The 27,159-nt window shown below is 43.5% G+C and overlaps 1 protein-coding gene across 1 annotated transcript in view; it reads left to right on the top strand.

Annotated features, from left to right (window-relative positions):
* The first annotated feature begins 17,421 nt into the window (after positions 1 to 17,421).
* LOC139410297 (gamma-aminobutyric acid receptor subunit gamma-3) overlaps positions 17,422 to 27,159 on the top strand; it is a 244,740-nt gene continuing 235,002 nt past the window's right edge. The window contains exons 1-2 of the mRNA XM_071155787.1: positions 17,422 to 17,474; positions 20,757 to 20,902. Coding sequence (XP_071011888.1) covers positions 17,422 to 17,474; positions 20,757 to 20,902 — 199 coding nt within the window. The remainder of the gene's footprint in view (positions 17,475 to 20,756; positions 20,903 to 27,159) is intronic.

Consider the following 27,159-nt stretch of genomic DNA (forward strand, 5'->3'; position numbering starts at 1 on the left):
TTGATGAAGAGCAAGACAGGGGAACCCATCTCGACATGATGAAGAGTAAGACAGGGGAACCCATCTCGACATGATGAAGAGTAAGACAGGGGAACCCATCTCGACATGATGAAGAGTAAGTCAGGGGAACCCATCTCAACATGACAGAGAGTAAGGGGAACCCATCTCAACATGACAGAGAGTAAGAGAGGGGAACCCATCTCAACATGACAGAGAGTAAGACAGGGGAACCCATCTCATCATGATGACGAGTAAGACAGGGGAACCCATCTCAACATGATGACGAGTAAGACAGGGGAACCCATCTCAACATGATGACGAGTAAGACATGGGAACCCATCTCATCATGATGAAGAGTAAGACGGGGGAACCTGTCTCAGCATGACAGAGAGTAAGACAGAGGAACCCATCTCAACATGACAGAGAGTAAGACAGGGGAAACCCATCTCAACATGACAGAGAGTAAGAGAGGGGAACCCATCTCAACATGATGAAGAGTAAGACAGGGGAACCCATCTCAACATGATGACGAGTAAGACAGGGGAACCCATCTCATCATGATGAAGAGTAAGACAGGGGAATCTGTCTCAGCATGACAGAGAGTAAGACAGAGAAACCCATCTTAACATGACAGAAAGTAAGACAGGGGAAACCATCTCAACATGACAGAGAGTTAGACAAGGGAACCCATCTCAACATGACAGAGAGTAAGACAGGGGAACCCATCTCCAACATAACAGAGAGTAAGACAGGGGAACCCATCTCAACATGACAGAGAGTAAGACAGGGGAACCCATCTCAACATGACAGAGAGTAAGACAGGGGAACCCATCTCAACATAACAGAGAGTAAGACAGGGGAACCCATCTCAACATAACAGAGAGTAAGACAGGGGAACCCATCTCAACATAACAGAGAGTATGACAGGGGAACCCATCTCAACATGACAGAGAGTAAGACAGGGGAACCCATCTCAACATGATGAAGAGTAAGACAGGGGAACTAATCTCAACATGATGAAGAGTAAGACAGGGGAACCCATCTCAACATGACAGAGAGTAAGACAGGGGAACCCATCTAAACATGATGAAGAGTAAGACAGGGGAACCCATCTCAACATGATGAAGAGTAAGACAGGGGAACCCATCTCATCTTGATGAAGAGTAAGACAGGGGAACCCATCTCGACATGATGAAGAGTAAGACAGGGGAACCCATCTCAACATGACAGAGAGTAAGACAGGGGAACCCATCTCAACATGACAGAGAGTAAGAGAGGGGAACCCATCTCAACATGACAGAGAGTAAGACAGGGGAACCCATCTCATCGTGATGACGAGTAAGACAGGGGAACCCATCTCAACATGATGACGAGTAAGACAGGGGAACCCATCTCAACATGATGACGAGTAAGACAGGGGAACCCATCTCATCATGATGAAGAGTAAGACAGGGGAACCTGTCTCAGCATGACAGAGAGTAAGACAGAGGAACCCATCTCAACATGACAGAGAGTAAGACAGGGGAAACCCATCTCAACATGATGACGAGTAAGACAGGGGAACCCATCTCATCATGATGAAGAGTAAGACAGGGGAATCTGTCTCAGCATGACAGAAAGTAAGACAGAGGAAACCATCTCAACATGACAGAGAGTAAGACAAGGGAACCCATCTCAACATGACAGAGAGTAAGACAGGGGAACCCATCTCCAACATAACAGAGAGTAAGACAGGGGAACCCATCTCAACATGACAGAGAGTAAGACAGGGGAACCCATCTCAACATGACAGAGAGTAAGACAGGGGAACCCATCTCAACATAACAGAGAGTAAGACAGGGGAACCCATCTCAACATAACAGAGAGTAAGACAGGGGAACCCATCTCAACATAACAGAGAGTAGGACAGGGGAACCCATCTCAACATGATGAAGAGTAAGACAGGGGAACCCATCTCAACATGATGAAGAGTAAGACAGGGGAACCCATCTCAACATGACAGAGAGTAAGACAGGGGAACCCATCTCAACATGACAGAGAGTAAGACAGGGGAACCCATCTAAACATGATGAAGAGTAAGACAGGGGAACCCATCTCAACATGATAAAGAGTAAGACAGGGGAACCCATCTCATCTTGATGAAGAGCAAGACAGGGGAACCCATCTCGACATGATGAAGAGTAAGACAGGGGAACCCATCTCGACATGATGAAGAGTAAGACAGGGGAATCCATCTCAACATGACAGAGAGTAAGACAGGGGAACCTGTCTCAGCATGACAGAGAGTAAGACAGAGGAACCCATCTCAACATGACAGAGAGTAAGACAAGGGAAACCCATCTCAACATGATGACGAGTAAGACAGGGGAACCCATCTCATCATGATGAAGAGTAAGACAGGGGAATCTGTCTCAGCATGACAGAGAGTAAGACAGAGGAACCCATCTCAACATGACAGAAAGTAAGACAGAGGAAACCATCTCAACATGACAGAGAGTAAGACAGGAGAACCCATCTCAACATGATGAAGAGTAAGACAGGGGAACCCATCTCCAACATAACAGAGAGTAAGACAGGGGAACCCATCTCAACATGACAGAGAGTAAGACAGGGGAACCCATCTCAACATGACAGAGAGTAAGACAGGGGAACCCATCTCAACATAACAGAGAGTAAGACAGGGGAACCCATCTCAACATAACAGAGAGTAGGACAGGTGAACCCATCTCAACATGACAGAGAGTAAGACATGGGAACCCATCTCAACATGATGAAGAGTAAGACAGGGGAACCCATCTCAACATGATGAAGAGTAAGACAGGGGAACCCATCTCAACATGACAGAGAGTAAGACGGGGGAACCCATCTCAACATGACAGAGAGTAAGACAGGGGAACCCATCTCAACATGACAGAGAGTAAGACAGGGGAACCCATCTCAACATGATGAAGAGTAAGACAGGGGAACCCATCTCAACATGACAGACAGTAAGACAGGGGAACCCATCTCAACATGATGAAGAGTAAGACAGGGGAACCCATCTCAACATGATGAAGAGTAAGACAGGGGAACCCATCTCAACATGACTGAGAGTAAGACAGGGGAACCAATCTCAACATGACAGAGAGTAAGACAGGGGAACGCATCTCAACAGGACAGAGAGTAAGACAGTGGAACCCATCTAAACATGATGAAGAGTAAGACAGGGGAACCTATTTCAACATGATGAAGAGTAAGACAGGGGAACCCCTCTCAACATGATGAAGAATAAGACGGGGGAACCCATCTCAACATGATGAAGAGTAAGACAGGGGAACCCATCTCAACATGACAGACAGTAAGACAGGGGAACCCATCTCAACATGATGAAGAGTAAGACAGGGGAACCCATCTCAACATGACAGAGAGTAAGACAGGGGAACCCATCTCAACATGACAGAGAGTAAGACAGGGGAACGCATCTCAACAGGACAGAGAGTAAGACAGTGGAACCCATCTCATCTTGATGAAGAGTAAGACAGCGGAAACCATCTCAACATGATGAAGAGTAAGACAGGGGAACCCCTCTCAACATGACAGAGAGTAAGACAGAGGAACCCATCTCAACATGACAGAGAGTAAGACAGAGGAACCCATCTCAACATGACAGAGAGTAAGACAGGGGAAACCCATCTCAACATGACAGAGAGTAAGACAGGGGAACCCATCTCAACATGATGAAGAGTAAGACAGGGGAACCCATCTCAACATGATGACGAGTAAGACAGGGGAACCCATCTCATCATGATGAAGAGTAAGACAGGGGAACCTGTCTCAGCATGACAGAGAGTAAGACAGAGGAACCCATCTCAACATGACAGAGAGTAAGACAAGGGAACCCATCTCAACATGACAGAGAGTAAGACAGGGGAACCCATCTCCAACATAACAGAGAGTAAGACAGGGGAACCCATCTCAACATGACAGAGAGTAAGACAGGGGAACCCCTCTCAACATGACAGAGAGTAAGACAGGGGAACCCATCTCAACATAACAGAGAGTAAGACAGGGGAACCCATCTCAACATAACAGAGAGTATGACAGGGGAACCCATCTCAACATAACAGAGAGTAAGACAGGGGAACCCATCTCAACATGACAGAGAGTAAGACAGGGGAACCCATCTCAACATGATGAAGAGTAAGACAGGGGAACCCATCTCAACATGATGAAGAGTAAGACAGGGGAACCCATCTCAACATGACAGAGAGTAAGACAGGGGAACCCATCTCAACATGACAGAGAGTAAGACAGGGGAACCCATCTCAACATGACAGAGAGTAAGACAGGGGAACCCATCTCAACATGATGAAGAGTAAGACAGGGGAACCCATCTCAACATGACAGAGAGTAAGACAGGGGAACCCATCTCAACATGACAGAGAGTAAGACAGGGGAACCCATCTCAACATGACAGAGAGTAAGACAGGGGAACCCATCTCAACATGACAGAGAGTAAGACAGGGGAACCCATCTCAACATGACGGAGAGTAAGACAGGGGAACCGATTTCAAAACAAAAATGTTACTCTTCTACAGACACAGACGATTTAATATTTTCACCAGCGGGAATGGTAAAGGTCGAAACCCATCTGTTAAAATCAATAAATGACAAACTGGATATACTTGAATTAGTTAGTAAGGACAGAAAAGAGTTGAAGGCCTCAGGATGACTGATGAAAAAGCTGCGACATTTGAGAAAGACACAAACAAGCTAAAAGGGACAGTCAGTACGATGGAATCGGACGTTAATGAACTTAAAAATGAGAACATCGTTCTGAGAGAAGCCTTACTGGACATACAGACTAGATCCAGGAGAGAGAATCTGGTACTTTACAGGTATCCAAGAGAAAGAAGGGGAAGTTCCTGAATCTGTAGTTAGAGAGTTCCTCCTTACAGCGCTTCAGATCCCACGCCAAGCTATCGACTGAATCCAACTCGAATGTGTACACCGCTTCGGACGGAGAGGACAGAGGTATAAAATGACCAATCGTTGCCAAATTTGCTTTCTTTAAAGATAAAATAATGGTTAAAAGCCTGGGTAAAAGACTTGCTGGCACGAAAATAGGCAGGAATGACCAGTTCCCGAAGGAAACTGAACGAATGACCAGTTCCCGAAGGAAACTGAACGAATGACCGGTTCCCGAAGGAAACTGAACGAATGACCGGTTCCCGAAGGAAACTGAACGAATGACCGGTTCCCGAAGGAAACTGAACGAATGACCGGTTCCCGAAGGAAACTGAACGAATGACCGGTTCCCGAAGGAAACTGAACGAATGACCGGTTCCCGAAGGAAACTGAACGAATGACCAGTTCCCGAAGGAAACTGAACGAATGACCAGTTCCCGAAGGAAACTGAACGAATGACCGGTTCCCGAAGGAAACTGAACGAATGACCGGTTCCCGAAGGAAACTGAACGAATGACCGGTTCCCGAAGGAAACTGAACGAATGACCGGTTCCCGAAGGAAACTGAACGAATGACCGGTTCCCGAAGGAAACTGAACGAATGACCGGTTCCCGAAGGAAACTGAACGAATGACCGGTTCCCGAAGGAAACTGAACGAATGACCGGTTCCCGAAGGAAACTGAACGAATGACCGGTTCCCGAAGGAAACTGAACGAATGACCGGTTCCCGAAGGAAACTGAACGAATGACCGGTTCCCGAAGGAAACTGAACGAATGACCGGTTCCCGAAGGAAACTGAACGAATGACCGGTTCCCGAAGGAAACTGAACGAATGACCGGTTCCCGAAGGAAACTGAACGAATGACCGGTTCCCGAAGGAAACTGAACGAATGACCGGTTCCCGAAGGAAACTGAACGAATGACCGGTTCCCGAAGGAAACTGAACGAATGACCGGTTCCCGAAGGAAACTGAACGAATGACCGGTTCCCGAAGGAAACTGAACGAATGACCGGTTCCCGAAGGAAACTGAACGAATGACCAGTTCCCGAAGGAAACTGAACGAATGACCAGTTCCCGAAGGAAACTGAACGAATGACCAGTTCCCGAAGGAAACTGAACGAATGACCAGTTCCCGAAGGAAATTGCAGAACGGCGTAAAGGAAAATAGATTGAAAGGGAAACGAGTAACTCTCATCGTCGATAAACTATACGCTGATAGCCAGTTGTTCAGAGACGCAAAGACTACTCCATGGCTATTCTAAACATTACAAAGTTCTCATAGACGAGGCAAATAACGAAACACACAATTCTAGCCCGGTTATGGATTGTAATAACACAACAAAAAATATAGCTTTTCTATCTATCTTGAAATATAACTAATTGGAAGACAAAAGCACTAATTCAACATGGTGAAGATAAAAACACAGTAAAAGAAGGCACAGTATGTGTGGATGGTGTGGTGTGTGTTGTTTGGGAAAGTGTGGTGGTGAGTGAGAAAGGAACCAATGTATTTCTGTGAGCGGGGGTTGTCAGAGAGCTTTCAATGTTGTTCAGATGAGGGATATACTTTTTATAATGAATTATACATCTTATTTATTTATTGTCCTCTTATAGTGGAATAGCATTTTAAAACAAATTATACATATAATTTATTTATTGTCCTATTATGGGAAACTACATTTAAAAACATTAATTATATATCTAATGTATTTATTTATGATCCTATATTGATGGAACGGTCCACAACCCTATTCCCTAGACACCCACCTGAATGACCCAGATACTAAGGACAAGTCCCTAACTGTTTTATGGGCCTGCTGTAAGCGGTATGTATACAGCCAAATGATGGTTAGAGACCAAGAGCAGCACTGCCCCCTCAAGATTCTGAGCCTGCTTGGCAGGGTTGGTCCTGCAAAGCCAAAGTCCCCTAAAGGGAGAGCATAACATACAAGGAAATTCTCCAAGCTGCTAATGAGAACCTTGATGACCTTGTACCTAGTCGGTGGGGATTCCGGTGGGGTGCCCCCACCCAGGCAGTGGCAGTGCTGGCAACACTGGCTGCAGTAACCCATGGAGAGGGGGTCATACTCAGACATTCAGAGAAGGGGTGTATTGTTGTTTCCCGGGTGGCACAAAATCAAAGGTCTGACTGCATGGAGATGCTTGGGAATATGGTCAGTACGGGGGACCTTGTTGTGGGTGTTTCAGGGAATATGGTCAGTACGGGGGACCTTGTTGTGGGTGTTTCAGGGAATATGGTCAATACGGGGGACCGTGTTGTGGGTGTTTCAGGGAATATGGTCAGTACGGGGGACCGTGTTGTGGGTGTTTCAGGGAATATGGTCAGTACGGGGGACCTTGTTGTGGGTGTTTCAGGGAATATGGTCAGTACGGGGGACCTTGTTGTGGGTGTTTCAGGGAATATGGTCAGTACGGGGGACCTTGTTGTGGGTGTTTCAGGGAATATGGGAAGTACGGGGGACCTTGTTGTGGGTGTTTCAGGGAATATGGTCAGTACGGGGGACCTTGTTGTGGGTGTTTCAGGGAATATGGTCAGTACGGGGGACCTTGTTGTGGGTGTTTCAGGGAATATGGTCAGTACGGGGGACCTTGTTGTGGGTGTTTCAGGGAATATGGTCAGTACGGGGGACCTTGTTGTGGGGGTTTCAGGGAATATGGTCAGTACGGGGGACCGTGTTGTGGGTGTTTCAGGGAATATGGTCAGTACGGGGGACCTTGTTGTGGGGGTTTCAGGGAATATGGTCAGTACGGGGGACCGTGTTGTGGGTGTTTCAGGGAATATGGTCAGTACGGGGGACCTTGTTGTGGGTGTTTCAGGGAATATGGTCAGTATGGGGGACCTTGTTGTGGGTGTTTCAGGGAATATGGTCAGTACGGGGGACCTTGTTGTGGGTGTTTCAGGGAATATGGTCAGTACGGGGGACCTTGTTGTGGGTGTTTCAGGGAATATGGTCAGTACGGGGGACCTTGTTGTGGGTGTTTCAGGGAATATGGTCAGTACGGGGGACCTTGTTGTGGGTGTTTCAGGGAATATGGTCAGTACGGGGGACCTTGTTGTGGGTGTTTCAGGGAATATGGTCAGTACGGTGGACCTTGTTGTGGGTGTTTCAGGGAATATGGTCAGTACGGGGGACCTTGTTGTGGGTGTTTCAGGGAATATGGTCAGTACGGGGGACCTTGTTGTGGGTGTTTCAGGGAATATGGTCAGTACGGGGGACCTTGTTGTGGGTGTTTCAGGGAATATGGTCAGTACGGTGGGGGAAAGGGGTATGTCTGACCTCCATCATCTAGGAAGGATCTATCTAGGAATGGTCTATGGTCAGTACGGGGGACCTTGTTGTGGGGGTTTCAGGGTCTATGGTCAGTACGGTGGACCATGTTGTGAGTGTTTCAGGGGAAGGGGGTATGTCTGACCTCCATCATCTAGGACGTGACAATGGTTCATAAAATCTCCCCATTTCTGCCCATTTTTTTCTGCTCAGTGTTGCAGGCCTTCTCATACAGCTGCAACTGTATATGCATTCGCAAATCAGGACCTTTCCTGAGTTGGGCTCTGGGACGGTGCAACTGTTGAGAATCTGAATCTATGGTTGTTGTGGGAGAAAGGGGTTGAGTGTGTATGAGTGTGTATCCCACCACTGTTCCGAGGGAGTTAAATATGTTAGGTACAATGTAGGATGATTCACAATAATTGTTTGCTAATATAATCATTTCTTGCAATAATGTAATTTTAGTAATGGCAAGAGAGGTAAAATACTTTGCATATATTGCCTACATTACTACAAATATGAATAGCTAATTATGTAAAATAAGATAAACAGGATTTATTTTTTATGTCTATGTATAGTTCAAATCGAGGTGAGGGCGATGGAAATGCATTTGGCGGTTGATCTACTTCTGTTCTGTAAATGGCACTGTGTGCTCTATTCCAAGGATGAATCAATCCCAGTCTCTTCAGGGCTATGAGATACGAGGGGTTGGGGGTGGTCTGCCGGGCATTGGGATGACAACCCTACTCGGGATGAGGAGGGCTTTTAGCGAGTGGAATAGTGGGGACCAATTGGAGGTTTACTTAGTAGATCATGGTACAGCTATATAGACACTCCATCATCATGTTACTTTTTAATGGTACGTTTACAAACATATATTATGATGAATAGAATTTAAACTTGTATCTCATTATGGTAAATGGTGAAATAAGTATAGCCAGTTATAATTGTAATGGTTTATCAGATAATAAGAAAAAATGATCAGTATTTACCTGGCTAAAAGAGAAGGAATATAATCTCTATTGTTTACAGGAAACTCATTCAACAATTTTAGATGAAGTTTTGTGGAAATAGGACTGGGGGGGATAAATGACTTTCAAAAGGGGTGAGGATTGTCCAAACATCAAGGTAGATGGATTATTTTAAATATGTTATTGGACAATAAACAGATATGGGTTATTAACCTATATGATCCACATAATGATGAGCTTCTTTGAAATTATATATAAGAATTTATCAACCCTACAAGCAACACTAGACTCTATTATTATGGTGGGAGATTTTAATACGGTCTTAAATAGCTCTATGGACCGGAAAGGAAATCACACTACAAACTATCACCCTCAGGCACTTAAGGAAATCATGAATGTCATGGATATATTAGAATTAGTGGATATATGGAAGCTTAAATACCCTGACCTAGTGAGATATACATGGCGGAGGCTTAACTTTGGGATCGGTGTCCCTTCCACGGGAAGGTTGAGCTAACGTAGGCTAATGTGATTAGCATGAGGTTGTAAGTAACAAGAACATTTCCCAGGACATAGACATATCTGGTATTGGAAGAAAACTTACATTCTTGTTAATCTAACTACAGTGAACGAATACCATGCTATTGTTTGAGGAGAGTGCATAATTTTGAACATAAAAAGTTATTAGTGAACAAATTAGGTACATTTGGGCAGTCTTGACACAAAATTTTGAACAGAAGTCAAATGGTTCATTGGATCAGTCTAAAACTTTGCACATACACTGATGCCATCTTGTGGCCAGAATCTAAATTGCACCTGGAGCCTTTCTCTTGCATTTCAAAGATGATGTGACAAAAAAATACAAAGAACGGTTTGGATTTTTCTTTCTATTATCTTTTACCAGATCTACTGTGTTATATTCTACTACATTCCTTTCACATAAATTTCAAAGTGTTTCCTTTCAAATGGTACCAAGAAAATGCATATCCTTGCTTCAGGGCCTGAGCTACGGGCAGTTAGATTTGGATAAGTCTGTCACGCCCTGACTTTAGTTATCTTTGTTTTCTTTATTATTTTGGTTAGGTCAGAGTGTGACGAGGGTGGTATGTGTGTTTTTGTCTTCTCTGGCGTGTTTGTATATCTATGGGGTTGTGGTTTGTCTAGGTAAATGTAGGTCTATGGTGGCCTGAATTGGTTCCCAATCAAAGGCAGCTGTTTATCGTTGTCTCTGATTGGGAATCCTATTTAGGTTGCCATTTTCCATTTTGGTTTTGTGGGTTATTGTCTATGTGTAGTTGCCTGTCAGCACTCGGTTTATATAGCGTCACCTTTAGTGTTCTTTCTTTCTTTATTAAAGGAAGAATGTCAATGTCATCAATACGACGGACGTGACAATGTCAATAAGGGTGAACATTTTGAAAAAGGGGCTAATCCTTAAGAGTTTCTCTCTGGCACCAAAAGTTTTAAAAAATGTTGATAGGGGGCAGAATGTGGTCGAATCATCACATAATTGGCATATATATATATATATATATATATATATATATATATATATTACTCTTACAGAATTTCCACGTGGGCGAGGATATTTAATTTAATCAAAGTCTACTGGACGATAAGTTGTTTATAACTGATGTATGCATAGAAATGTCTGCTCTACCCAAAATTTCAACCAACTAATTGCAGCATTACCACAACAAGGGAAGAGGCAAGTAAGAAGGGGGAAAAAGTTGTCTGTCGGCCCTGTATTAAAGAACATAAATGGTTAAAGAAGCATGTGATAAATAAAAACACCAGTTTCATTTAAGGACCAAAAAACTGACAGCTGTGCCATATAAATTGCGAAGTCGTTGGGAAGAGATTTTCGATGTACCCATTCCATGGCACATGGTTTATGAATTGATACACAAAACAACGCCGGATTCAAAACTTCTAATTTTTCCATTTAAATTATTATACACAATTCTTGCAACCAATAGAATCTTATATATGTGGGGGATACAATCCTTCCCAGCTCTGCAGATTGTGCTGTGAGGAGGCAGAGTCATTAGATCAATTGATCCTGGACTTCCTAACGAGTAAGTTGTGTTAGTTAACCTGGTTACCCCCAGGTGGTAAGAGTAGGCAACAACACATCTGCCACACTGATCCTTAACACTGGGGCCCATCAGGGATGTATACTTAGTCCCCTCCTGTACTCCCTGTTCACCCACGACTGCATGGCCAAACACGACTCCAACACCATCATTAAGTTTGCCGACGACACAACAGTGGTAGGCCTGATCACCGACAACGATAAGATGACCTATAGGGAGGAGGTCAGAGAACTGGCAGTGGGGTGCAAGGACAACAACCTCTCCATGTGTGCGTGTGTGTGTGTGTGTGTGTGTGCGTGTGTGTGTAGGTTTATGTATTGCACATATACAGTTGAAGTCAGAAGTTTACATAAACTTAGGTTGGAGTCATTAAAACTTGTTTTTCAACCACTCCACAAATTTCTTGTTAACAAACTATAGTTTTGGCAAGTCGGTTAGGACATCTACTTTGTGCATGACACTATTCATTTTTCCAACAATTGTTTACAGACAGATTATTTCACTTATAATTCACTGTATCACAATTCCAGTAGGTCAGAAGTTTACATACACTAAGTTGACTGTGCCTTTAAACAGCTTGGAAAATTCCAGAAAATGATGTCATGGCTTTAGAAGCTTCTGATAGTGTAATTGACATAATTTGAGTCAATTGGAGGTGTACCTGTGGATGTATTTCAAGGCCTACCTTCAAACTCAGTGCCTCTTTGCTTGACATCATGGGAATTTCAAAAGAAATCAGCCAAGACCTCAGAAAACAATTGTAGAACTCCACAAGCCTGGTTCATCCTTGGGAGCAATTTCCAAACGCCTGAAGGTACCACGTTCATCTGTACAAACAATAATACGCAAGTATAAACACCATGGAACCACGCAGCCGTTATACCGCTCAGGAAGGAGACGCGTTCTGTCTCCTAGAGATAAACGTACTTTGGTGCAAAAAGTGCAAATCAATCCCAGAACAACAGCAAAGGACCTTGTGAAGATGCTGGAGGAAACAGGTACAAAAGTATCTATATCCACAGTAAAACAAGCCCTATATCGACATAACCTGAAAGGCTGGTCAACATGGAAGAAGCCACTGCTCCAAAACCGCCATAAAAGACTAGGGTCAGACTACGGTTTGCAACTGCATATGGGGACAAAGATGGTACTTTTTGGTCCTCTGGTCTGAGGAAAGAAAAATAGAACTGTCTGGCCATAATGACCATCGTTATGTTTGGAGGATAAAGGGTGAGGCTTGCAAACTGAAGAACACCATCCCAACCGTGAAGCACGGGGGTGGCAGCATCATGTTGTGGGGGTGCTTTGCTGCAGGAGGGACTGGTGCACTTCACAAAATAGATGGCAACATGAGGAAGGGAAATTATGTGGATATATTGAAGCAACATCTCAAGATATCAGTCAGGAAGTTAAAGCTTGGTCGCAAATGGCCCCAAGCATACTTCCAAAGTTGTGGCAAAATGGCTTAAGGACAACAAAGTCAAGGTATTGGAGTGGCCATCACAAAGCCCTGACCTCAATCCAATAGAAAGTTCATGGGCAGAACTGAAAAAGCTTGTGTGAGCAAGGAGGCCTACACACCTGACTCAGTTACACAAGGTCTGTCAGGAGAAATGGGCCAAAATTCACCCAACTTTTTGTGGGAAGCTTGTGGAAGGCTACCTGAAGCATTTCACCCAAGTTAAAGAGTTTAAAGGCAATGCTACCAAATACTAATTGAGTGTATGTAAACTTCTGACCCACTGGGAATGTGATGAAAGAAATAAAAGCTGAAATAAATCATTCTCTCTACTAATATTCTGACATTTCACATTCTTAAAATAAAGTGGTGATCCTAACTGACCTAAGAAAGGGATTTTTACTAGGATTAAATGTCAGGAATTGTGAAAAACTGAGTTGAAATATATTTGGCGAAGGTGTATGTAAATCTCCGACTTCAACTGTTACTTTTACTGTTTAGAAATGAAAGCACTTTGTCACCATTTTTTGGTTTGTGATATATAGTGAATGTGCCCACTTTGGTAATGTCACGTTCGCTCTAGGCAACAAGCTGGCAGATACCGTGTGGGCAAAGCCTATTATGATGATATTATAATGGACAAAAGAGCCAGGTTATTTTAATTTGTCCAACGGCAGCCCAGCATCTGTATGTAACCTTCCGACTTCAACCGTATATGTCTTAACCAAAGACTCCACTACTCAAACATGCATTTCAGTAGGTTGTCAATGCAACAACTGTTGATAGACATAGCTGGTAAATCCGCTCTGACTATCTACTCCGATTTCAGAGCACGGGTAAGATAGTCTAGCTAGCTACGTTTTCAGATACTATATTATACGTTTCTAGTTATAGCTAACATTGACCTGGTTGGTTAGCTACCTGTAGATTCATGCAGGGTAGTAATGTCTTGAGTTGTGGTTATGGTTCATTGCTTACCTAGCTAACGGTAGCTAACACTGTTCTGTACACATTTTGCGTACCGCGGCAGTCAAACAAGGCTGCAATGACAACTAATTGGACTGTAGTGACTGTGTTGCCATCAAAATCCAGGCTGTAATGAAAGTTAACCTGTTGAGTGTAGGGGGCAGTATTTTGATGTTTGGATGAAAAACGTACCCAAATGAAACAGCCTATTTCTCAGGTCCATAAACTAGAATATGCATATACTTGTCAGATTAGGACAGAAAACACTCTAAAGTTTCCAAAACTGTCAAAATTCTGTCTGTGAGTATAACAGAACTGATATTGCAGGCGAAAACCCAACTACGAAAATCCAACTAGGAGGTGCCTCTTATTTTGAAACCTCCCTATTCCATTGCATGCCTTCCCTCCATTTAAAGGGATATCAACCAGATTCCTTTCCCTATGGCTTCCACATGGTGTGAACAGTCTTTAGACATAGTTTCAGCCTTTTATTCTGAAAAATGAGCAAGAACGATCACATCGCGTCAGTGGATGGCTGGGTGCCAGCAGAGTTTTGCATGCGCTTGGAGCAGGCATTTTTTCTCTCCTATTGAAGAAGCTACGGTCAGGTTGAAATATTATCGATCATTTATTGTAAAAACAACCTGAGGATTGATTATATAAAACGTTTGACATGTTTCTACAAACTTTAAGGATACTATTTGGAATTTTCGTCTGCCCTGTCGTGTCCGCTCGAGCCTGTGGATTACTGAACATAACGCGCCAACCAAATGGAGGTATTTTGGATATAAAATGAATCTTTATGGAACAAAAATAACATTTATTGTGTAACTGGGAGTCTCGTCAATGCAAACATCCGAAGATCATCTAAGGTAAGCGATTTGTTTTATTGTTTTTCTGACTTTCGTGACCAATCTACTTTGCTGTTAGCTGTTTGTAATGTTTTGTCTGCTGAGAGAGATGTCCTTACATAAACGCTTGGTTTGCTTTCGCTGTAAAGCTTTTCTAAAATCTGACATGCCAGGTGGATTAACAACAAGCTAAACTGTGTTTTGCTCTATTGCACTTGTGATTTCATGAAAATAAAATATTTTTAGTAATTTCATTTGAATTTGGCGCTCTGCAATTCAGCAGATGTTAACGAAAATGATCCCGCTAATGGGATGGGTGCGCCCAGAAGTTAATGGGACTATAGCGACTGTGTTGCCAACCAAATCCAGGCTGTAATGAAGGGCTAGGCGTCCTGATAGCGGGACAACTTCAGGTGAATCTGGAGGGCTCGCAATTCAAATAAATAATCAACAAAATGATGGATATTGAAAATGTAAGTACATACAAGTGTCTTATATTGCTGAAAGCTTAAATTCTTGTTAATTTAACTGCACTGTCTGATTTACAGTAGCCATTACAGTGAAAGCATTTTTTTTACCTTTATTTAACTAGGCAAGTAAGTTAAGAATACATTCTTATTTTCAATGACGGCTTAATGACGGCTTAATCCCTCTGATTTGTCATCCAAAGGGCCCCAGCTATAACACGTAGTGTCGTTGTTTTAGATAAAATCCTTCTTTATATCCCAAAAAGTCTGTTTAGTTGGTGCCATTGATTTGAGTAATCCACTCGTTTAATATGCAGAGAAAGGAATCCGAAAATCTACCCCTAAACTTTGTTTCCACAAGCCAAAACACGTTTCTATTTACTCCTCAGATACACTAAAAGGTAGTCAAACTATAATATTTCTTACGGAAAGAAGTGTGTTCAATAGGAAACCGATTTTAGCAGGTGCGTCCTTAGCAAGTTTGGTGGAGAAGGATGATCCAACAATTCACAGCTCAATGGTACTTCACTTTTCTATTGGTTTTCCCATTTCATTGTGGTTTTACTTAAGGGAGGAGTGGGGTATAGGAACAAGTGAGAGTTTAATATATTACTTTAGAGTTTACATGACAGAGCACACACCAATTCCGAGTGTTGGTGTTTTTTGTTTTTGATTGGATAGGTAGGTGGGGAGTCTCTCCCGTCTGCGTTTCTCTATTCAGCCAGTAGATGATGGTGTTCCGTACAGGGCTCCACGCTCATGCATCAGTAGCCTACAGATTCAGAAGAATCCCCAGAAACAGCTACAGGAAGCTGCGCAGCCCGCCTGCCCGGATCTCACCTCTCTCTCTCTCTTTAGTTTATATGCTAGAACGTTACTGCGTGCTGGGGCAGCACGTTATCATTTGCTTTGTATAATTGCTAAGAGTGAAACTCCCTCGTATTCAAGGTTTCATTCAAAGAAAGTTCATTGTCAAGATTGTCTCCGTGGAAAGAGAAAGCGTGGGTGCCGCTAACTCAGCCGGTTACCGCTAGTCTGGCTCAACCCTGCAACGTGCGTCTCTAGAAGAGAGAGATAGTGGGTGTTAACTGTATATGTGAACTTATTGTCCAAATATGATGACTCAACAATGGAAAGAGACAGCTTGACATCTGTCTGTCTGTCTCTCTGTCATTGTCATTTAAATTGGGCATCCGAGCGGCGCAGTGTTCTAAGGCACTGCATCTCAGTGCTTGATGCGTCACTACAGACACCCTGGTTCGAATTCAGGCTGTATCACAACAAGCCGCGAGTTGGAGTCCCATAGGGCGGCACACAATTGGACCAGTGTCGTCGGGGTTTTGCAGGTGTAGGCGGTCATTGTAATTAAGAATTTGTCCTTAAATTACTTGCCTAGTTAAACAAACAAAAAAATGAATGCATGAGGACAGACCTACAGCCGCTGTCCATTTTCACATAATTATTGCCTTCTGGCCGGAGGTGAGGGCGACAAGTGCCCTACACATTCCATCAATAATAGCAATGAAAAAGTCCCTTAAAAATACCCTTGATATAGAAACTATTTTTGATCCATATGATGAGGTAAGTTAGCCTGTAAGTTGTTGTTCCTATCCTACCCTTTTTCTTAGGGTGTAGCCGATATTGGAAACAGGAATTTAATTTACCAAAGATATTCATCTTTCAGTGCCAATTTCACCTTATAGCGGGATTTCTTATGTTTGTTATTAGGCAACAAGACGTGAATGGATACATGTATACAGAGAGGGCTATGGAGCTTTCGAGACACACATAGAGAGAGAGAGAAAGAGCGCGAGAGAGGGAAGGGGGGCTCATCGAATGAATTGGGTCATACCCGAGCCACGGAGAGAGAGTTTGCTTCCCTTGCGTTGGCCGTCAGTAGGCCTATGTGTGTGTGTGTGTGTGTGTGTGTGTTGAGGGCATATATTGAAGATGGCAGCCGCAAGTGGAGCAACTTTAAGGAGGAATAGGAAGAGATAGTCTATTATCTGAAACAATTCATTAACGATGCTGTGAAATTTATTTTTAAAACACCGGACACCTGTCTATGGCGGATTTCGTATTTCACATTGGATTATTAACTTTCTCTTCGATTTATGCGCGAAGCACACGTTGGTATATCTAAATCCGGAAGAAAGGAGAGCAATAAATGACTATACCGGGGACGGTGTTTTTCTTTTCACTCTGTTTAGAGGAATAAATGACTATACCGGGGACGGTGTTTTTCTTTTCACTCTGTTTAGAGGAATAAAGGACTATAGCGGGGTGTTTTTCCTCCCACTCTGTTTCCTCTCTGAGCGCACTGTTCTGTCTCTGTGACACTCACATTCAACTCGTAAGCATCTTAATTGAAACATGTCAGGCAAATTATTGGTCTACCTCTTACTTCTGACAGTCTTTCATGCCTGGTAAGTGGTGATATATGTTTGATGTAAAATGTACTGTTGGGGTTAGGTGTTGATACCCCCTCAAATGTACTGTTGGGGTTCGGTGTTGATACCCCCTCAAATGTGCTGTTGGGGTTCGGTGTTGACACCCCCTCAAATGTGCTGTTGGGGTTCGGTGTTGACACCCCCTCAAATGTGCTGTTGGGGTTCGGTGTTGACACCCCCTCAAATGTGCTGTTTGGGTTTGGTGTTGACACCCCCTCAAATGTGCTGTTGGGGTTAGGTGTTGATACCCCCTCAAATGTGCTGTTGGGGTTCAGTGTTGACATCCCCTCAAATGTGCTGTTGGGGTTCGGTGTTGATACCCCCTCAAATGTGCTGTTGGGGTTCGGTGTTGATACCCCCTCAAATGTGCTATTGGGGTTTGGTGTTGACACCCTCTCAAATGTGCTGTTGGGGTTCGGTGTTGATACCCCCTCAAATGTGCTGTTGGGGTTCGGTGTTGATACCCCCTCAAATGTGCTGTTGGGGTTCGTGTTGATACCCCCTCAAATGTGCTGTTGGGGTTCAGTGTTGACACCCCCTCAAATGTGCTGTTGGGGTTTGTGTTGATACCCCCTCAAATGTGCTGTTGGGGTTCAGTGTTGACACCCCCTCAAATGTGCTATTGGGGTTTGGTGTTGACACCCCCTCAAATGTGCTGTTGGGGTTCGGTGTTGATACCCCCTCAAATGTGCTGTTGGGGTTCGGTGTTGATACCCCCTCAAATGTGCTGTTGGGGTTCAGTGTTGACACCCTCTCAAATGTGCTGTTGGGTTCAGTGTTGACATCCCCTCAAATGTGCTGTTGGGGTTCGGTGTTGATACCCCCTGAAATGTGCTGTTGGGGTTCGGTGTTGACACCCCCTCAAATGTGCTGTTGGGGTTCAGTGTTGATACCCCCTCAAATGTGCTATTGGGGTTTGGTGTTGACACCCTCTCAAATGTGCTGTTGGGGTTCAGTGTTGACACCCCCTCAAATGTGCTGTTGGGGTTCGGTGTTGATACCCCCTCAAATGTGCTGTTGGGGTTCGGTGTTGACACCCCCTCAAATGTGCTGTTGGGGTTCAGTGTTGACATCCCCTCAAATGTGTTTTTCTCCATGCAATATACCACAATTAAGTTGATCGATAGCATCATTCATTTCTACAAGACTGGACTGATGTGACATGATATTTACTGAAACTGAATTAGAAATCGATTTGGAGCTTTTAAGAATGTAGCTTTATTGTACAGCCAGTGTATTCTATTGAGCCCAAGCTGTGCAGCCAGCCAGCTGTGCATCTTTGGATCTAGTACATTCATATTCCCAAGTATTAATGTACCAGCTTTATCCTTTATATTGGTATTAATGTACCAGTCTTACCCTTTATATTGGGAATGACATGATGTCTTAACATTGTGCTGTAACATGTTAAAACAACAATAGGTTCATGAAGACTATAAGATACATCTCAGTGATGGTAATATTCTACAAATACGTACAAGATGTCTACCACCTGTTATTTCTGCAATGTGTCTGAAGCGAAACATACATTTAGCATATCCTTAGCATATTGTAGCTAAATGTATGTCCAACGTATCGCAGTAGGAATTTCAGGACATTTCTGTTTAGTTTTTTATTCAACGAGGCAAGTCAGTTAAGAACAAATTCTTATTTACAATGACAGCCTACCAGGGAACAGTGGGTTAACTGCCTTGTTCAGCCTCTACACTCTAACCACTAGGCTACCTACCACCTCTACACTCTAACCACTAGGCTACCTGCCGCCCCTACACTCTAACCACTAGGCTACCTACCACCTCTACACTCTAACCACTAGGCTACCTGCCGCCTCTACACTCTAACCACTAGGCTACCTGCCGCCCCTACACTCTAACCACTAGGCTACCTGCCTCCTCTACACTCTAACCACTAGGATACCTGCCGCCTCTACACTCTAACCACTAGGCTACCTGCCGCCTCTACACTCTAACCACTAGGCTACCTGCCTCCTCTACACTCTAACCACTAGGCTACCTGCCGCCTCTACACTCTAACCGCTAGGCTACCTACCACCTCTACACTCTAACCACTAGGCTACCTGCCTCCTCTACACTCTAACCACTAGGCTACCTGCCGCCCCTACACTCTAACCACTAGGCTACCTACCACCTCTACACTCTAACCACTAGGCTACCTGCCTCCTCTACACTCTAACCACTAGGCTACCTGCCGCCTCTACACTCTAACCACTAGGCTACCTGCCGCCCCTACACTCTAACCACTAGGCTACCTGCCTCCTCTACACTCTAACCACTAGGCTAACTGCCTCCTCTACACTCTAACCACTAGGCTACCTACCACCTCTACACTCTAACCACTAGGCTACCTGCCTCCTCTACACTCTAACCACTAGGCTACCTGCCTCCTCTACACTCTAACCACTAGGCTACCTGCCGCCCCTACACTCTAACCACTAGGCTACCTACCACCTCTACACTCTAACCACTAGGCTACCTGCCGCCTCTACACTCTAACCACTAGGCTACCTACCACCTCTACACTCTAACCACTAGGCTACCTGCCGCCCCTACACTCTAACCACTAGGCTACCTACCACCTCTACACTCTAACCACTAGGCTACCTGCCGCCCCTACACTCTAACCACTAGGCTACCTACCACCTCTACACTCTAACCACTAGGCTACCTGCCGCCTCTACACTCTAACCACTAGGCTACCTACCACCTCTACACTCTAACCACTAGGCTACCTGCCGCCCCTACACTCTAACCACTAGGCTACCTACCACCTCTACACTCTAACCACTAGGCTACCTGCCGCCCCTAATACTAATACCGTTTTACATTTCAGTTTATGCCATCTTCAATGTGTCTCATTTGTCATTAACTTGTCTTACGAACATTAAACTGACTGTAAACACTGGATTAGGACTATATGGTGCTTATAGTTAACAAGATCTGGGATATGTGTTCCTCAAATACCCTGTTATTAAGCTACATTAATACCATTTAACAGCTACACTAATATAATTATTAGTCTACACTAATACAAATTACCAGCTACATTAATATCATTTTATTAAGCTACACTAATACCATTTTACAGCTACTTTAATAAGCCATGCAAATGCACTGTGTTTACGTTAGCTATACATCATGATTTCAGCAGTTCCTAAATGCTGTGCACTAATGTAGAGATATGGTTTATTATTTTTTTAATTGTTTTCCCCACAATCTAATTAGATCTTTATTTTTGTAGTTCTCCAAAAATGGAATATGAAGAAGAGTATGAGGATGTTACCATGAACCAAAAGTTGGCTCCGAAGACGATGGAGGCAGACACCACAGAGATTCTGAACAATTTACTCAAGGAATACGATAAGAAACTACGGCCAGATATTGGAGGTAAGTCGCTGGCTGATATGGATAAAGTGTGCCCGTTTAAACTAGTGGTGCGCTGTGACCGCTGTCCAGGGTGCTGAAAGCAACGCTGTGGTCAGTGCGCTGTCCACGAGACTGACAAACTGGCAGTAGTGTTGAAAGTATATGTTGGCACTGTCCGTGGTGCTGAATGCAATGCTGTGGTCAGTGCGCTGTCCACGAGACTGACTAACTGGCAGTAGTGCTGCGTGTACAGTGGTGCTGAAAGTATATGATTGTACTGTCTGTGGTTCTGAAAGTATATGTTGGCGCTGTCCGTCGTGCTGAAAGTATATGATTGTACTGTCTGTGGTGCTGAAAGTGTGTGCGATCATTGGTGTGGAGCTGATGCGTGCCATACACTAGGGACATTAACCATTCACCCCCCTACCACGCAGAAGGAGTATCACGTAATAATTTATGATAAAACATTCAAAAGTAGTGCGCTGTATAGGAAATAGGGGATCATTTGGGATGCAGACATGGACCTGAGCGAGACTCATTACAGAGGGAAGTGGAAAACTCAGCTCAAGTCCAAAAAGAGCTGCACGTTCTGGTTTTATGATTTGAGAGGCAGGCAGGCAGGAAGTGAGATTTCTCTGTTGGAGAGTGGTGTCTCGACTAATGATATAGATCAATGTGCAGGTGAAAATGTGAAACAAGGATAACATATGGACACGTCATAAGCGATGGCAAGATGTGTAGAATTGCAAGAAAATGTGCTTTAATGGTCGACTTTGAGCAGGAAAAATGGTCCCAACTCCTCCTGTTTCTCTATTTTTCAACATAAATGGGGTTGTGCCTTTGGTGGTTCATCGATGTGTCATTCTGGTCATGCACTCCACGACCGACTTAGCTAGTTCGTCAGCTAACTGTAGCCCACTGTAGCTAGCCGGTAACTCCACCAGTATATGTTGATGTCATTTCAAAGGATTTTCTTTTGTTGGACGGAAGCTGTAGAGATCGGTAAGAAATGGCATCATCTGTATCTAGATGTCTTATTCGTTCATATTGTTTTTGTTTTCAAGCATAAATGACGGTGCATTGATCAGTTGTCCTCTGAGACGTAATGGCAAAATGTAGATTTCGCCAAAATAGACATACCCAAAAGTTACTGCTATTCATGTGTAATTACATGATTCTGACATGCCCATATTTGGAAAGAAGACATCTGGGAGATTATGAAGAATGTTTCAGAAGATGGATAGGAGTTACATAGTTCAGAATACACTAGATCAAGCACACACAAAATAATGTGTATATATATATATTTTTACATTTAATTTATTTTGAAAGTAATCTTTCATTGACAAGTTATACGTGAATTATTGATGCCCAGAGCTGTAAACACACAGAAAAATGGAATTGATAGACCTAACAACTATAAATGGGCAGAAGTTTTTAGTAAGTGGTGTCGGGTGTGGTCACGGGATGTTTCCAAGTGTCCCTAAACCTCTCCAAAGTAGCGTATGTCTGTAAATTAGATCATTCCAGTGCTATTATATATTTGCAATCCCTAAATGCTATTTGTTCAGTCTAAAAACACAATTTCTACCATATCAACCTCACTCCAACATTGTGGTGGTGTCATGGGGAATCCAGGGGACGTTGAAGTGTCCTTTCAACCTCTCAGACGTGTCTGAATGTGGTAATTGAACTGTTTAAGACACTGGATGTGTCTAAAAGTAATTGTTCACTATAAAAACTACATTTCTACAACACCAACCTCTCTCAATCTACAACACCAACCTCTCTGAAACATTGTGGTGGTGCCGAGGGACATATATGGAGGCTATCCAAGTGTTTTCATCATATTCTTTGATGCATGAAGATATAGTCACTCAAATCAAATCACAAATCACATGCGCCGAATACAACAGGTGTAGTAGACCTTACAGTGAAATGCTGAATACAACAGGTGTAGTAGACCTCACAGTGAAATGCCGAATACAACAGGTGTAGTAAACCTTACAGTGAAATGCTGAATACAACAGGTGTAGTAGACTTTACAGTGAAATGCTGAATACAACAGGTGTAGTAGACCCCACAATGAACTGCCGAATACAACAGGTGTAGTAGCCCTCACAGTGAAATGCTGAATACAACAGGTGTAGTAGACCTTACAGTGAAATGCTGAATACAACAGGTGTAGTAGACTTTACAGTGAAATGCTGAATACAACAGGTGTAGTAGACCCCACAATGAAATGCTGAATACAACAGGTGTAGTAGACCTTACAGTGAAATGCTGAATACAACAGGTGTAGTAGACTTTACAGTGAAATGCTGAATACAACAGGTGTAGTAGACCCCACAATGAAATGCTGAATACAACAGGTGTAGTAGACCTTACAGTGAAATGCTGAATACAACAGGTGTAGTAGACCCCACAATGAAATGCTGAATACAACAGGTGTAGTAGACCTTAAAGTGAAATGCTGAATACAACAGGTGTAGTAGACCTTACAGTGAAATGCTGAATACAACACGTGTAGTAGACCTTACAGTGAAATGCTGAATACAACAGGTGTAGTAGACCTTACAGTGAAATGCTGAATACAACACGTGTAGTAGACCTTACAGTGAAATGCTGAATACAACAGGTGTAGTAGACCTCACAGTGAAATGCTGAATACAACAGGTGTAGTAGACCTTACAGTGAAATGCTGAATACAACAGGTGTAGTAGACCTTACAGTGAAATGCTGAATACAACAGGTGTAGTAGACCTCACAGTGAAATGCTGAATACAACAGGTGTAGTAGACCTCACAGTGAAATGCTGAATACAACAGGTGTAGTAGACCTCACAGTGAAATGCTGAATACAACAGGTGTAGTAGACCTCACAGTGAAATGCTGAATACAACAGGTGTAGTAGACCTTACAGTGAAATGCTGAATACAACAAGTGTAGTAGACCTTACAGTGAAATGCTGAATACAACAGGTGTAGTAGACCTTACAGTGAAATGCTGAACACAACAGGTGTAGTAGACCTTACAGTGAAATGCTGAATACAACAGGTGTAGTAGACTTTACAGTGAAATGATGAATACAACAGGTGTAGGTTTGAAAATACTAGTAAGAATAAGAAAGTAACAAGCAATTAAAGAGCAGCAGTAAAATAACAATAGCAAGACTATACACATGGGGGTACCGGTACAGAGTCAATGTGTGGGGCACCAGTTAGTTGAGGGCACCGGTTGGTTGAGGGCACCGGTTGGTTGAGGGCACCGGTTGGTTGAGGGCACCGGTTGGTTGAGGGCACCGGTTGGTTAAGGGCACCGGTTGGTTAAGGCCACCTGTTAGTTGAGGGCACCTGTTAGTTGAGGGCACCTGTTAGTTGAGGTAATATATACATGCAGGTAGAGTTATTAAAGTGACTATGCATAGAGGATGACAACAGAGAGTAGCAGTGGTGTAAAAGAGGGGGGGTGACCTCTTATCCTCATGGCAAAATGTATAGAATTGCAGGAAATCAGCTTTAAAACTGCAATGTTTTCTGTCAGACTCATGACAGAATGTGTAAAATAGCATTATATGTTAAAAATGAGTAGAATAGCATTATAGTAGCATTATATGTAAAAAATTTGTAGAATAGCATTATAATAGCATGATATGTTAAAAATGAGTAGAATAGCATTATAATAGCATTATATGTTAAACATTATTAGAATAGCATTATAATAGCATTATATGTTAAACATTATTAGTAGAATAGCTTTATAATATGTTAAAAATTAGTAGAATAGCATTATAATATGTTTCTCTGCCCCGTGGCAAAATGTGTTGAAATGCAGGAAGGTAGCTGTTGTCCACACACACACACACATACCCACACACACACACACATACCCACACACACACACACACACACACACACACACACACACACACACACACACACACACACGCACACAAACAGCTGTTGGATTGTCCCTGGTTAGAGGAAACCACTCCACTGTAACCCCCGGTACAGAGGAAACATCCCCCTGGTACAGAGGAAACATCCCCCTGGTACAGAGTAAAATCCCCCTGGTACAGCGGAAACATCCCCCTGGTACAGAGTAAAATCCCCCTGGTACAGAGGAAACATCACCCTGGTACAGAGTAAAATCACCCTGGTACAGAGTAAAATCACCCTGGTACAGAGGAAACATCCCCCTGGTACAGAGTAAAATCCCCCTGGTACAGAGTAAAATCCCCCTGGTACAGAGGAAACATCCCCCTGGTACAGAGTAAAATCCCCCTGGTACAGAGGAAACATCCCCCTGGTACAGAGTAAAATCCCCCTGGTACAGAGGAAACATCCCCCTGGTACAGAGGAAACATCCCCCTGGTACAGAGGAAACATCCCCCTGGTACAGAGGAAACATCCCCCTGGTACAGAGGAAACATCCCCCTGGTACAGAGTAAAATCCCCCTGGTACAGAGTAAAATCCCCCTGGTACAGAGTAAAATATCCCCCTGGTACAGAGGAAACATCCCCCTGGTACAGAGGAAACATCCCCCTGGTACAGAGGAAACATCCCCCTGGTACAGAGAACATCCCCCTGGTACAGAGTAAACATCCCCCTGGTACAGAGGAAACATCCCCCTGGTACAGAGTAAAATCCCCCTGGTACAGAGGAAACATTCCCCTAGTACTTGATGCTGGGTTATTGATGCTGGGTTACTGATGCTCGGTTTTAGATACTGGGTTACTGATGCTGGGTTACTGATGCTGGGTTACTGATGCTGGATTACTGATGCTGGGTTTTTGATGCTGGGTTTTTGATACTGGGTTTTTGATGCTGGGTTACTGATTCTGGGTTACTGATGCTGGGTTATTGATGCTGGGTTATTGATGCTGGGTTACTGATGCTGGGTTATTGATGCTGGGTTGTTGATGATGGGTTACTGATGCTGGGTATTTGATGCTGGGTTATTGATGCTGGGTTACTGATGCATTGATGCTGGTTTATTGATGCTGAGTTATTGATGCTGAGTTATTGATGCTGGTTTATTGATGCTGAGTTATTGATGCTGGGTTACTGATGCTGGGCTACTGATGCTGGTTTATTGATGCTGAGTTATTGATGCTGGGTTATTGATCTATGACCCAGCGGGTCAGATCAGAAGACTGGAGGTATGGTTTAGTAGGGGCGGGGCTTTCAGATAGTTATTTTTAGCCAGCCATGAGAGTAAATGCCCTGCCTGTTCATCTGTTCTGTTGTATAGATATCACGTGTTAAGGTCGAATGTTAACATTTTTGTAGCTTCTATGAGGCTTACAGAAGTGGCTGAACCCTATGTCACAGCCGCTGACAAAGCACATGCCTGAAATCCTTACTTTGTCACTCAGGAGGAGAGAGGGTTTCATCACTGTAAAACATTCAGAGATCGATTTATAGCCATTCATCTAAAACAATTCATAGAGTTAAAAAAAACAACACTTTCTGTTTGTCATAGACGGATAAGATTAACACGAGATGAAAGGTGAGTTCCTATCAAGTTCAGGAAGCCGAGCTAGCGCTCTGTGAAACGTTCACAGCGATGGGGGCAGACGTTTTGATCAAGAGAGACCTTTAGAAAATGTTCCCAAAAAATCTAAACATACGTCTTTTACAGTTAAAAGGAAGGTGAAATATTACAGTTAGTTAGTTTTATAATATGATTATACTATATTTAGAAAAGATATGTCATTTCAAGCCTTATTCATAATGTTTGTATGGACAGGAAATACATCATATAACATGGATCATATTGTATCATATTTGTACTGTGTACTGGAGCTGTTGTCCTCAAAAGTTATACACCTCAGCAATGTATAACTATTTTTACCAGAAAGGTGAGATTTGACCCTTTCTTTATCCCTTTACACTTGTGTGTATAAGGTAGTAGTTGTGGAATTGCTAGGTTAGATTACTCGTTGGTTATTACTGCATTGTCGGAACTAGAAGCACAAGCATTTCGCTACACTCGCATTAACATCTGCTAAACCATGTGTATGTGACCAATAACATTTGATTTGATTTGGTATATGTGTAGCCGATGTGAAATTGCTAGCTAGTTAGCGGTGGTGCGCGCTAGTGGCGTTTCAATCGGTGACGTCACTTGCTCTGAGACCTTGAAGTAGTGGTTCCCCTTGGCTTTTGTGGAGCGATGGGTAATGATGCTTCGAGGGTGACTGTTGACGTGTGCAGAGCGTCCCTGGATCGCGCCCAGGTCGGGGCGAGGGGATGGACATAAAAGTCTATACTGTT

Source organism: Oncorhynchus clarkii, chromosome 5 (genome assembly GCF_045791955.1).
Source record: "Oncorhynchus clarkii lewisi isolate Uvic-CL-2024 chromosome 5, UVic_Ocla_1.0, whole genome shotgun sequence".
NCBI lineage: Eukaryota > Metazoa > Chordata > Actinopteri > Salmoniformes > Salmonidae > Oncorhynchus > Oncorhynchus clarkii.